This window comes from Erythrolamprus reginae, chromosome 1, assembly GCF_031021105.1.
Source record: "Erythrolamprus reginae isolate rEryReg1 chromosome 1, rEryReg1.hap1, whole genome shotgun sequence".
NCBI lineage: Eukaryota > Metazoa > Chordata > Lepidosauria > Squamata > Dipsadidae > Erythrolamprus > Erythrolamprus reginae.
In genome coordinates this window covers 308,807,015-308,821,563 of record NC_091950.1, presented here as the reverse complement: position 1 = coordinate 308,821,563, position 14,549 = coordinate 308,807,015, and the positions used below count along the sequence as shown (strand labels likewise).

Below are 14,549 nucleotides of genomic sequence, written 5' to 3'. Positions count from 1 at the left end.
TGAGCTGACCTCTTGGAACAATTTCAGACTTCACCCCTTTTATTATAGGCACATTGTTCTTCGTGTGGTGAATAGGCTTGCTTTGTGTTGAGTGGCAGTGCTGCTGACAAGGCTTCTGTGTGCTACATTCACCAGCCGAGGGAGGGAGGGCAGGAAGACAATGAGCCAGAGAAGGCTGAATATATTTCAGCAACACCTCTGATGTAGCCATGAGCCAGCCACCTAGCGGAGGCAGTCCTTCAACCTCCTCTCCTCGTTTGCTTCCTGAAGGCAGCAGCAGCCGAACTAAGCAGCAGCGTGCATTCTCTCCAGGCAGGCCCAAGGAGCCTCTTGTCCGCCAGCCTTTGCCAGCTGCCAACTCATCCCGCTTCGCTGCAGCTGCAATCCCCGCCTCAAAAGCAAGCTCAACCCGGCAGCAGCTATTACAGCAATCACCCACAGGACAGAAAACTAGTCGGGTCAAGGGTGGAGGAGCTGAAGGAGACAAGCTGCCCCTACAGGTTACGCCAACAAGGAACTCAGTGCTGTTGGGAGCTGTCCATGCTGGGGATGGTGCTGAAGAGCAGCCTGCCTCATTCCTGGCCTCGGTGGTAGGAGCGTGTCCCAGACCAAATCCAGGGCCTGCAGCTGAAGCACGAGAGGTGCCTCCCAAAGACACCGAGCTTACAGGTCCTAGAGCTGGAGAGCAACAGCTTGTATCTGGAGGGAAGGGGGAAAGGGTGGGCAGTTTTGTGCTTTCTCAGCTGCCATCCAAGAGCTGGAACAGGGGTAAAACCAACAAGCCTTCGCAGAAGAGTGCAGGAGAGGCAACTTCGGCTTCTTCGCCTTCTTGTGGTCCAGGGAAAGGCCAGGCTCTATCGGTGAACAATGGCAACTACTGGAAAGAAGGGTGCCTCCAAAGTGAGCTCATTCAGTTTCATCTCAGGAAAGGGTTGTCAGCAACCCAGATGCAGAACAAAGGTAACAACAAAGCCAACGGCAATGGGAGCAGTTTGCCCTCCTCGACATCCTTACCCATAGTGCCTCCTGCCAATGAAAGTCGCAATGGCCTCAGGGGAACTATGGAAGGCAACGTGACCATGGAATCCCAGCAGCAGCAGCAGGAGTTGCAGGAAGAGATGGAGAAACTGGAGGAGGAGAATGAAAACCTCAAGGTGAGCAAAAGATACAGAAGGGAAGGAATAATAAGGGTGTGACTCAGTTCCAGTGTGCATGAGCACATGCTGGTGGTGTTCTAGTCTGTTCCACAAAAGAAAGGAGAAGGAATGCTAATGGTGAATTCTGCTTTGAAGAGACCAAAATTGTTGTTGAGATACTTCCTGGTTTGCTTCCTGGTTTAAGAGAAGGGTGGGGGAGGGAGTACATAAATCCGCTGTGAACTTGATATGAATATAATACAGTATTTTGCTCATCAGACAGGATTTTTTTAAATATTTCACTCTGTGTTCTAGAGCAGTGTTTTTCAACCAGTGTGCCGTGGCACACTAGTGTGCCACGAGACATGGTCAGGTGTGCCACGAAACTCAGAGAGAGAAAGAAAGGAAGAGAGAGAGAAAGAAAGCAAGAGAGAGAGAGAGAGAACAAGAAAAAGAAAGCAAGAGAAAAAGAAAGAGAGAGGGCAAGAGAGAGAAAGAGAAAGAGGGAGGGAAGGAGATAGAGAGAAAGACATAGAGGGAGGTAGGGAGGGAGAGAGTAAGAGAGCAAAAAAGAGAGGAAGGAAGGAAGAGAAAGAAAGAGGGATGGAGAGAGAGAGAGAGAAAGAAAGATGAAGGAAGGAAGGAAGAGGGAGGGAGAGAGAAATAGAGCAAAAGGGAGGAAGAGAGAGAGAGAATTTTTTTGTCCAAACTTTTTTTACACCCCCCCCCCCCGCTCAATGTGCCCCAGGGTTTCGTAAATGTAAAAAATGTGCCGCGGCTCAAGAAAGGTTGAAAATCACTGTTCTAGAGGATAACCTTTGATTTGCTTTTCCTATTGTGTACCAAATTGACTTACCAAATTGTAAGTTAATATGAGTTCCAATCCAGCAAACTGACAAAGTAACAGAGTTAATAACCTAATGGTACTTACAACTCCATAAAATAATAATCTATGACTTCCCATAATTGGAGTTGCACAAAATAAAGGCAAGATATAAATCTAATAAATGAATCAAATATATAAAATAAAGGTAATGGTTTCATTGAATTTAGGGTTGGACAAGAAGTAAGTATAAGATACACATTTAATAATTACATTTCATCTATGTTCCTCAAAGATTTTTAGGCTTTGTGGTATAGTAACTGCCCTCTATGGACTTGCTAAAGCAAACTGAGGATCAAAGACCATACATTGATTGGATAATACCTCTGCTTTGCTTGCATTTTAGATAAATTGTGGCTACCCTCTAAATTACTCTTGATTCTCTAGTAGCCTCAATCCAATTTGAGATTCCCTAAGTTATGGACATTTAGAAATTATTATTTTCTAAATAAACATTTTACGATTATTGCACCTGTAAGATTTAAAAAATGTATGTAGTTGAATATGATCTGCCGGATGTTCTACTCCATTCTTCATCCTTCTCATTGCCACATACAAGAACATTATAGAACATACATGATGGACATATTTAGGAATTCTCCTTTTGGTTTATGAAGCAGTTTCATTGTGCTACGTTTGCACATTTATTTATTTATTATTTATTATTTAGATTTGTATGCCGCCCCTCTCCGCAGACTCGGGGCGGTTCACAACAAGATACAACAATTCATGACAAATCTAAATAAATTTAAAATATTTAAAAAGATTTAAAAGAACCCCATTTACTAGCAAACACACACACAAACATACCATGCATAAATTGTACATGCCCGGAGGAGGTGTTTCAGTTCCCCCATGCCTGACGGCAAAGTTGGGTTTTAAGGAGTTTACGGAAGGCAGGGAGAGTAGGGGCAGTTCTAATCTCTGGGGGAAGTTGGTTCCAGAGAGTCGGGGCCGCCACAGAGAAGGCTCTTCCCCTGGGGCCCGCCAACCAACATTGTTTAGTTGATGGGACCCGGAGAAGGCCCACTCTGTGGGACCTAATCGGTCGCTGGGATTTGTGCGGCAGAAGGCGGTCTCGGAGGTATTCTGGTCCAGTGCCATGAAGGGCTTTAAAGGTCATAACCAACACTTTGAATTGTGACCGGAAATTGATCGGCAGCCAATGCAGACTGCGGCGTGATGGTGAAACATGGGCATACCTAGGTAAGCCCATGACTGCTCTCGCAGCTGCATTCTGCACGATCTGAAGTTTCTGAACACTTTTCAAAGGTAGCCCCATGTACAGAGCATTACAGTAGTCGAACCTCTAGGTGATGAGGGCATGAGTGACTGTGAGCAGTGAGTCCCGGTCCAGATAGGGCCGCAACTGGTGCACCAGGCGAACCTGGGCAAACCCCCCCCTCGCCACAGCTGAAAGATGGTTCTCTAATGTGAGCTGTGGATCGAGGAGGACGCCCAAGTTGCGGACCCTCTCCGAGGGGGTCAATAATCCCCCCCCCAGGGTAATGGACGGACAGATGGGATTGTCCTTGGGAGGCAAAACCCACAGCCACTCCGTCTTATCCGGGTTGAGTTTGAGTCTGTTGACACCCATCCAGGCCCCAAAAGCCTCCAGACACCGGCACATCACTTCCACTGCTTCGTTGACTGGACATGGGGTGGAGATGTACAGCTGGGTATCATCAGCGTACTGATGATACCTCACCCCATGCCCTTGGATGATCTCACCCATCTCACATGCTTCTTTTAGTGCCTTGTTTTGGCCAATTCAAGGAATATTTGAAATATAAATGGATCGATTCTTAATTTGAGGTCACAGGTTGTTTTTTTCTTCTTCTGCCAAGCCTAAGGAAGCTAGGTGGAAACCATATGCTTCTCTTATAACAGTTATTCTCCTATAACAGTTATTTAAGAATCATGGTTAAATTACCATATCTTGTGTTCTTTATCAATGTGACTTGATATCATTTTACGCTTTCTATCTGTTCCTTCTGAACATATGCCAGACTGAAATAGATGAACTTAGAACTGAAATGGATGAAATGAGGGACAGCTTTTTTGAAGAGGATGCTTGCCAGCTTCAGGAAGTGCGCCATGAATTGGAGAGAGCTAACAAAAACTGTAGAATCCTTCAGTATCGTCTTCGCAAAGCAGAGCGGAAGAAGCTGCGCTATGCACAGACTGGAGAAATCGATGGAGAACTTCTCCGTAACTTGGAGCAGGATTTAAAGGTAATTGGGGGACCACAAGATGAGCAATCAGTGAGAAAAGCAATCACATTACGACACCTTTTCATAATCTTTTTGCGGGAAGGCAAATGTAATATAAATCCGAGTTGTCTTGTGCTTTTGAAAATTGGTACTTAATTATTTAAGGCAGAATAAGCAAAATGGTACTGTCCTGGATTTTGGGACATTTCTCATCAATCCAAACCAACCTGATATGTCAATTGTGAGATCTTTAGTTTAGATTAATAGGGTTGGAAGGGATCTTATAGATCATCTAGTCCAGCCCTCCACTCAACCAGGAGACCCTATACCACCTTTAATAAATGGCAGTCCAATCTCTTCTTGAAAGTCTCAAGTGATGGAGTTCCCACAACTTCTGAAGGGAAGCTGTCCCATTGGTTGATTGTTCTTACTGTCAGAAAGTCCCTCCTTATTTCTAGGTTGAATCTATCCCTTTTCTGTATTACTTAAATCAATAAAGTATAGTTCCAGTTATATCAGGGGAGTCTATTTGCTGATGTGGCACTTATCAGCAAAAATATGTAAATGTGTGTGTGTGTGTTTAGATTTTCACAGGTACAGGTATGTAGGTCTTGGCATATTCGTGTTTCTTCCCATGTAAGTTTCAGAGATTCCTGGCGACGTTTCGATGAGGTCCCACTCTTCATCTTCAGGCTGGCTAAGTTGTCACAACATATCCCTAAACTTTACAAGCATATTAAGCCCTACTGTGAAAGTTATTTTCCTGCTTGAAAATGTTAAATTCCCTTCCATGTAGGTTGCAAAAGATGTTTCCGTAAGACTTCACCATGAGTTGGAAAATGTGGAAGAAAAACGCTCCACCACAGAAGATGAAAACGAAAAGTTGAGGCAGCAGCTGATAGAGGCTGAGATCGCTAAACACGCTCTTCAGAATGAATTTGACAAAATAAAAGAGGTCAGTGATGAGCGGGACAGGCAAAATTGGCTGAGGTGGGATAGGTACATCAAAGGTTGTAATATTTAGCTTTACAGCCTTTCTAGGTTGGTAAAATGAGGACCCAGATTGTTGGAGGCAATATGCTGGCTCTAAACCACTTAGAGAGAGCTGTAAAAGCACTATATAAGTGCATTATATAAGTGTTATGGCTAGTATACTGTTTTCCTGTCTCTTCTCTAACTGTACTGGTAACAGTTGATCTGCAAGCAAAAAGCAATTTTGCTTTTCGGACAGGTTTAAAAGTCCATTTCTTATTTTATCATGGTAAACAACCTGCAGATCTGAGAAATGATTATTTCAGGCTATTTTTTTTAAAAAAATATCTCTTTAGTGAATACAATTGTGTTGAAGGCATTACCTGACTCAACATGTTAAAAAATGCTGTTTAGTACTTATGAACTACTTTTAATTTTTGTCATGTTCCTCGCTATTGCATTTAGATCAATAAGAACAAGGACATTTAAAGAAGGTTTAATTACTCTGTCCTGGCAGTGTTTCAATGTAACCATCTCTGGATGATGAAACCAACAATATTATTTTTAAAAAGCTGGGAATTTTCATGTTGTTTGAATGGTAGCTTAATAAACATGGATAGCATGCATTTAGTAAAATATTTGTTATATCTGCTCTTTCTTTTATAACAGTCCATGAAAAGAAGAGGAAGCAAAGATTTGCAAAAGTCAGAAAAAAGGCCACAGCAGATGTCCGCTGAGGTGATACAGAATATTTTTTTGTGTCGCATGTATAATATAGCAAACCATTTAGTGACCATTCAAAGTTACAATGTCACTGAAAAAAGTGATTTATGACCATTTTCCACAACCATGATCATTGTGGCATCCCCGTGGTCACATGATTTATATTCAGGTGCTTGACAATTGGTTCATATATGCACGAATCCCAGCGACCAGTTAGGTCCCACAGAGTGGATTTTCTCCGGGTCCCGTCAACTAAACAATGCCACTTGGCAGGACCCAGGGGAAGAGCCTTCTCTGTGGTGACCCCGGCCCTCTGGAACCAACTCCCCCCAGAGATTAGAATTGCCCACACCCTCCTTGCCTTTCGTAAGCTACTTAAAACCCACCTCTGCCGCCAGGCATGGGGGAATTGAGATTCCCTTTCCCCCTAGGCCTTTACAATTTTATGCATGGTATGTCTGTATGTATGTTTGGTTTTTTATATTAATGGGGTTTTAATCATTTCTAGTATTGGATTATTATTGTACGCTGTTTTATGATTGCTGTTAGCCGCCCCGAGTCTTCGGAGAGGGGCGGCATATAAATCCAATCAATCAATCAATCAATCAATCAATCCAATAAACAAATAAATAAATAAACAAACAAACAAACAAACAAACAAATATTCATTCATTTATTTATTTATTTATTGGATTATTTATTGGATTATTTATTGGATTATTTATTGGATTATTTATTGGATTATTTATTGGATTATTTATTGGATTATTTATTGGATTATTTATTGGATTATTTATTGGATTATTTATTGGATTTGTATGCCGCCCCTCTCCGTGGACATTTATGACATTTGCAACGTCCCAGAGTGAGATGATCCCACCTTTTGCAACCTTCTGACAAGCAAAGTCAAATGGGGAAGCCAGCTTCACTTAAAAGCTGTGTTACTAATTTAACAACCACAGTGATTCAGGTAGCAAAGGTAACAGGAAAAGTCATTAAAATGGGCCAAAATTCACTCGACAAATTTCTCACTAAGCAACATAAATTCTGGAAGACAAAATCGACTTCATTCCCAGTTAGATGCCGGAGTGGTTGCTGGTCTGGTAGAAGCCCCTAAGGCAGGTTCTCACTCTGTTATCTGGGAACGGCTTGACGCTGTTGCTCCTGAGCAAGTGGACAGAATCCTAGGGAGTATGCGTGCAAGCACCTGTGTTTTAGACCCATATCCATCCTGGCTTGTGAAAGCTTCCCAGGAAGTGACAGGCAGGTAGACTCTGGTGGTAATTAATACTTCCCTACAGGAGGGGGCGGTGCCTCAGCACTTTATGGAGGCTGTGGTCCGCCCTCTTCTTAAGAAGCCATCGCTGGACTCCACCCAGTTGGATAATTTCTGACCTGTCTCCAATCTTCCCTTTTTGGGGAAGGTTGTTGAAAAGGTGGTCGCATGGCAGCTCCAGAGGTTTCTGAATGAAACGGATTATCTTGACCCCTACCAATCAGGATTCAGGCTTGGACATGGGACAGAAATGGCATTGGTTGCACTTTTGGATGATTTCTGGCAAGAGCGGGATAGGGATAGTGCATCCTCCCTCACTGTAATTCACCTCTCAGTGGCTTTCAATACCATCGACCATGGTATTCTCTTGGGGATGGGACTGAGAGGGCTTGTGCTATCCTGGTTCAATTCCTTCCTCTGTAGATGCTCGCAGTCAGTGTTGATACCGTGTTTCCCTGAAAATAAGACACTGTCTTATATTAATTTTTGCTCCAAAAGTTGTGCTACGTCTTATTTTTGGGGGGTGCCTTATATTTCTCAAATAAGACAAATTCACAGGCAGAAAAGCTGACACCCCCAAAGAAAGTGTTCCGTACGGTGCACTGATTACGGTACGGTACCTGTCAGTATGGCACCCACACACACAAACGATGGCGCTTATATGGTACAACAGTATACTCCCGCTATTGCAGCTTCCGGCCACCAGAGGAACTACAGTCTACGCACTGTAGTGGAGACTGTAATGGTGGTGAGACAGCAGCAGACTGTGTCCGCTGTACTGGATGGTACAAAGCAATGGAAGGGGCCAGCAGGGGACGCCACATTATTACGGTACTGCTATGAACAGCTTTGAATGGTACCGTATGTTTTTCCACCATACCGTATGTAAACTTGACTACACCTTATTTTCGGGGGGTGCCTTATATTAGCAAATTCCGCAAAACCTCTGACATGCCTTACTTTCGGGGTACGTCTTATTTTCGGGGAAACAGGGTAGTAGGGGAGATATCTAGCCCTTGCCCACTTCTTTACAGGGTGCTGCAGGGCTCAGTACTCTTTCGCCTCCTGTTCAACAATTATATGAAAACACTGTGTGAGATCATCTGTCACCATGGACTGAAGTATCACCAATATACTGATGACACTCAGCTATATGTCTTGGCCCATGTTGAGTTAAGTGATGCCGTGCCTTCCTTCTTGCAGTGTCTAGAGGCTATTGGAGCTGGATGAGGAGCACCGGGTTGAAACTAAACCCTTGTAATGCCAAGTGGCTCTGGGTTTGGAGTTTGTTGGCTCAGGGAGAATGCCAGCTGTGGTCCTGTATGGGGTGGCACTACCTCAAACACACCCTGTGCATAATCTAGGGCTTCTCCTGGATTTATGACTCCTGCTCAAAGATCAGGTGGTGGTCGTGGCTAGGAGAGCCTTTACGCAACTGCAGGGTTGTTCACCAGTTACGCCCTTTCCTGGACCAAAAATCCCTACTCTCAGTCACTCATGCCCTAGTCACTTCCCATCTTGATTATTGCAACACGCTCTACATGGGGCTGCTCTTGAAGAGCATCCAGAAGCTCCAGTTGGTGCAAAATGCAGTGACCCACATGGTTTTGCGCAGACCCAGGTGTGCACATGTATCACCTCTCCTGCGGGAGTTGCATTGGTTCTGATTTGCTTCTGGATAAGATTCAAAGTGTTGGTTGTCACCTTAAAGCCCTTCATAGCTTGGGACCAGGTTATCTGAGGGATAGTCTCATGCCGGTCACATCTACCTGATCCATCAGAGCAGGGAGACAGAGAATGTCCCATGTCCCATCCTGAAGGGAGATACACCTAGTGGGACAGAGAAGAAGGACCTTGTCCATGGTGGCTCACTCTATCTGGAACATCATTTCCCCAGAAATAAGAATGTTCCCCAGTCTAATACTCTTCTGGAAGAGGCTGAAGACCTGGTTCTGCCAGCGGGCCTAGGGAACCCAAGCGGGATGGAGCCCATTAAATGGCTTGTGTGATCTGCTGTCACCGGGGCAGGGAAGGGGAAGTGTGTGTGGGTGTGATTTTGTACGATATTAATTTATTTGATTCTTTTTGTTAGTTTTTATTGTTTTATATTCTGTAAGCACGTGTTTTCCAACCTTGGCAACTTGAAGATATTTGGACTTCAACTCCCAGAATTCCCCAGCCAGCATTCGCTGGCTGGGGGATTCTGGGAGTTGAAGTCCAAATATCTCCAAGTTGCCAAGGTTGGGAAACACTGCTGTAAGCCACCTTGAGTTGCCAGGCAGCAATATAAATTCAATAAATAAATAGTCATTTGGCATCCCCATGAATAAAGCAATATAACTGGGCATTATTCTTTCTTTGCCACAGGAGGATAGTGAAGATCTGAAATGCCAGTTGCAATTTGTCAGAGAAGAGGCTACCCTGATGAGAAAAAAATTAGCCAAAGTTGACAAAGAAAAGGACAGATTTGAGCATGATCTTCAGAAGTATCGGTCATTTTATGGGGATCTAGACAGTCCCTTACCAAAAGGGGAAGCAGGAGGTCCACCTAGCACAAGAGAAGCAGAACTCAAGCTCCGTCTGAGGTTAGTAGAGGAAGAAGCCAATATCCTTGGAAGGAAAATCGTGGAACTGGAAGTGGAAAACAGAGGACTGAAAGCAGAGCTTGACGACTTAAGAGGAGATGATTTCTCCGGGGCAGCCAACCCCCTCCTGGGAGAACCGAATGAATCTGTCTCAGAGTTACGGCAGCATCTGCAGTTAGTTGAAGATGAGACTGAACTACTGAGGAGGAACTTATCTGATGCAGAAGAACAAAACAAACGTGTCACTGCAGAGCTAAACAAATACAAATACAAGTCTGGAACTCACGACAGTTCACGACACCACGACAGCGCCAAGACAGAAACGCTTCAGGAAGAATTGAAGGCTGCCCGCATGCAAGTTAACGAACTCAGTGGCAAAGTCATGCAGCTCCAATATGAGAACAGGATACTGCTGTCCAACATGCAGCGCTATGATTTAGCCTCTCACTTGGGGATCCGAGGGAGTCCCAGGGACAGCGATGCTGAAAGTGAGACAGGGAAGAAAGAAAGTGATGAGGATTCTCGTCCCCCTCACCGCAAAAGAGAAGGGCCCATTGGTGGAGAAAGTGACTCCGAGGAGGTCCGCAACATCCGTTGCTTGACCCCTACAAGATCTTTCTACCCAACCCCGGTAGGTTGGCAGAAAAGCTTTAATGAGCGGCAGCAAACCAAGGACATCCGCTGTGAAGCTGAACGCCTGAGCAAAACTATTGACCGCTTAATTTCTGACACCAGCACTATCATAACGGAGGCAAGAATTTACGTGGCAAATGGGGACCTGTTTGGACTTCTGGATGACGAAGATGATGGAAGTAGGATACGAGAGCACGAACTTCTTTATCGGATCAATGCCCAGATGAAGACGTTTAGGAAAGAGCTCCAGGCCTTCATTGACAGGCTAGAGGTTCCAAAGCCTTCCGATGATCAAAGTACAGATGAACCTTTGTCAGTGAGTCAGGTAGATTTTTATTTAGTCAAGCCATAGAGGAGAAAGAGTTTTAGCCCAGGATAAAAGTTACTTTCATGTGAGATGAAGAAGACACCTTTTAATTTCTATGACCGCAATTTAAATTTCCCAGATTATTGTTCCAGATTCTTAGGTTTTGTATAGCATAAGAGGAAGACATTATTGGATACCTGCCTAGTAAGAGCTCTGTGGGTTGGTTAAAAAGTCGAATAGTAAATAGTCATTTGTTTAGCTTTTTTTAAAAAAATGTACCCGTATTATTAAAGGATTTATAAAATTTACATAGCTAGAAAAAAAGGCAGTTAAAAATCTCAATTTAAAATTGAAAGACTACAATATATAGCACGGGGAAAAATATGTAAAAGGTATTATCCCAGTATAATTTTAATACTTACAAGTTTACAAATGAAACTTAAAGGTTTAATTCTAAAATACCAGCGGCCTGGGAAAATGTCTTAACTTGGCTCTGAAAAATAGATAGCCAGGTTGGATGATTCTCTTAATGGAGGGCTTTCTCCCCATAGAACAGCATAACTGCAAAAGAATTTATAGCAACCTATCTTGCTGGAGCATCAGGGCAAAGGCCTGGGAGGATGAGAATGAAGATGAGAATGACAAGGTTAATGGCAGTGGGATCTCTAGCTTGGTTTTGGAGCCCCCTTGGAAGTGGTTTGCTTACCTCCTTTTTCTTTGGCTAAGAGAGGGAAGAGGATAACTGGCAGAGGGAGTAACTGCAGCCAGGGCCAGCTTACCAGCTGCCTTGTCAATCAATATCAATATCAATATCAACTTTATTTCATTAGTCAATCGACCATATCAAAGCGAGAAAAAGGACCACATCGGTCATCATAAAACTGTGACTGGTTAAAATACAATAAAATTGGCTAAAATAGAGGAAATTTAAATAAATAATAAGTTAAAATGCAGTATAATATGCTAAAATTGAGTAGTAAAACATGAGAATATAACTCGTGCAAAGGATTATATTAAGCAAATCTAAGATACTGATATAAAATGTTCTTAAGTGAGTTCATCTCCTTTGCATGCCACCCCAATATATTCTCATCTGAACAGCCCTGACTATAAACTTAGCGGTTCTAGAAACTACATATATATTTGTACCCTGAAGAAAATATGATAATTGTTTATTACAGTCCCAGTGTATGATTTTGTCAAGTAGGGGCTGTAAATACTGAGGTGCCTTGTCAATCTTCATTTCGATATATGAGCAAAAGTAGGAATGATGGGAAAATACGAAACTGTCATCTTACCAGTATTTGAATCAATCAACTTTTAAATTTGTTAATTCTACTAATATTGGAGAATATTTGTAGCTCTGGAATGACAGGATCTCCTTGGTTCTCTTTGAGTATGGTTGATTTCTTGCAGCTATTTCATTACCCAAACTCAGTGACCGCATCAGTGCTAGTAAGGAGTGCAGTTTGCTCTCAGTTTACTAAAGTACCTCCCCAGCAGCAATCACCATCCAGGTGGGAAAATTCAGAGATTTTTCATGAGAATGTTACAGTTAGTATAATGCCAATATTATTACAAGATTCCCTCAGATTCTTTTGTACGGCATTTGGATTTGAAACATACAATTTTCACAAGAATAGGTAGAAAGATTTGATTTTCTTTTTTTAGCATTTTTCCACTTGAAAATTCAACTTTGCTGTTTTATTAATGTATCATTATCTTGTCTTTGTATTTACTTTCCCCAGATGTTCCAGCCTATCATTTTACTTATTCTCATTCTTGTCTTGTTTTCATCCCTTTCTTACACGACGATATTTAAACTTGTCTTTCTTTTCACATTGTTCTTCGTTCTGTAGATATTTTTTAATCATTTTACCATTTGTTGTAGAATTATTTTCAGTTTGTTTTATGTTGTCCATCTTCCCAAGCTACAAACTTCAAGAGCTATAGTTTGTGTAGTAATCACTGCTGTAAAAACACTGAAGACTGTTCGATCGAAAGAAGACAAACCAACCTCCATGCCAAAATGCAGATGTTGCAAGCAGCCCAAACCAAAGAGCTCCACAATCAAATCTGAACTACCGTCGTCCAAATAGCCAGGTAAGCAAGTTAAAATTCCCCCTGCAGATTGTGCATTTAGATGTGTGTGTGATGCTGTAATAACTGGGATCACCTATTCTTACCTATATGTAGGGGTGGGCAGCAGTCCACCAGCGGAAATGAAGCTGTGTGCCCAGCTCCAGCTGACCATCCCCCCCTCCTCCTCCTTGGAAAGCGGCAGGGAGCCCAGCACCAACAAGTGTTGCAGGGGGGGCCCATTTCTTCCCCCCTCTTTTCTCAACAGCTGATCGGCACCCATTAACCTAGCTACCCAGCCTGAGGTAGGGGGTGACCCAGGAAGGAGAGCACAGGAAACGTGAAGCAAATTGTCACTCTAGAGAGCGACACTGGTGAGGTTATAAGTTGAGGACTTAACAGTTCACTTGCATGATGATGATCGTTCAAGCCACTCCTACCTGGTCACATGGCTGGTAAGCCACTCTTACCCAGTCACATGACTATCAAGCCACACCTACAGTGTGGCAGTAAAAATTTTGGCTGCCTATTACTGCCTATATGGGATTGTTAATTTTGGGGAGGAGGATATTCACACAGTCGAACCGAAGCATGCTCAGCAGCCAAGAAGAGCCCATTTTGAGCATCAACCCACTCTATTCCAGGGACACCTTTTATATTCATAACTAAGAAATTGACTATCTATGGTTATAAAACTAGTGTAGCTTCTTTGCCTTTATATCAGATTATGTGCTAAGCAAGGGAGATCTTAATTTTATTTTAGTTTGACAGTATTCCCATGCAGCATGTATTTTTAGTGATTTTAATGTGCCAACAGTAAACAAAACAAAGCAGTAGAACAAACTTGTCATATCATTACTTTTTTACCCTTTCCACCTTATTCCTATGATTAGGAGCAATAAATGGGAGGTCTGTTTAGGAATTGTTGACCAAAATGCATAACAAATTTAAAATTTTGTTTAGTTTGACAATAAGACGATGGTTTTGCCAACTTGAGATACATTTATGTATCTCAACTTTCTGGAAGAAAGTTAAGATGAGTGTTGAGACCAAATTATATATGTCTGTGTGTTTAAATCAGAATAGGCCCTTGACAAATCAGTCATGCCATGACCATGATAGGAAGGACATATATTGAGTAGAATAATAATGGCATAAATGTTACAGAAGTCAGTGGCTGAGGAAGTCCTTTTGCATTTTTGAATACAGATTGAAAATAATTTGGGTATCCCAAAATATTAATGCTTACCTCAAAGTCAAGTAAAGATATCTAATTATGGTATTTCTTCCTAGAGGACAAACACTTAAGAACATTGCAAAATATAGAAACTCCAAAAACATGTGTTCATTACTTTTCTATACAAGTTCAATGGTGTCCAATGAACCTGAAATCTTACTTTTTGTTGAGTAAGTCATAGTTGAAGATCTGTTGGAGAGCCGGTTTGATAACGTTCGCTAGAAACAAGGAGACTGTGACTCTTAGGCACAAAGCCAATTGGGTGACCTTGGGCCAATTACATTCAATTAGACCTAGAAAAAACTTAAGGGCAAATCATTTTGATCAATGTTGGCAGAAAAAAAACACATGGATTTATCTCTGAATCCTAACTGGATCCTATTCGATCTATCTGACTTGAAGGCGCACACACCCTCCATAAATCTACTGAGACGTTATTGAGATAAAAACCATAATTTGTTTTGTTAAGCAAGTTAAATACCCAGACAACATGATATTTATTAAG

The 14,549-nt window shown here is 42.4% G+C and overlaps 1 protein-coding gene across 1 annotated transcript; it reads left to right on the top strand.

The window, feature by feature from the left end:
• Positions 1 to 209: 209 nt before the first annotated feature.
• On the top strand, positions 210 to 12,587 carry MTCL3 (MTCL family member 3). The gene is made up of 6 exons (XM_070739701.1): positions 210 to 1,154; positions 4,029 to 4,253; positions 5,029 to 5,187; positions 5,874 to 5,942; positions 9,571 to 10,746; positions 12,477 to 12,587. The coding sequence occupies exons 1-6, from the start codon at positions 210 to 212 to the stop codon at positions 12,585 to 12,587; spliced, it is 2,685 nt and encodes an 894-aa protein (XP_070595802.1).
• Positions 12,588 to 14,549: the final 1,962 nt, after the last annotated feature.

Excerpts from the sequence above, each read along its gene's own strand:
- MTCL3 (XM_070739701.1), top strand. The coding sequence starts at position 210 with ATGAGCCAGCCACCTAGCGGAGGCAGTCCTTCAACCTCCTCTCCTCGT. Across the intron at positions 4,254-5,028 it reads ACTTGGAGCAGGATTTAAAG|GTTGCAAAAGATGTTTCCGT; the intron begins GTAATTGGGGGA and ends CCTTCCATGTAG. Across the intron at positions 5,188-5,873 it reads AATTTGACAAAATAAAAGAG|TCCATGAAAAGAAGAGGAAG; the intron begins GTCAGTGATGAG and ends CTTTTATAACAG.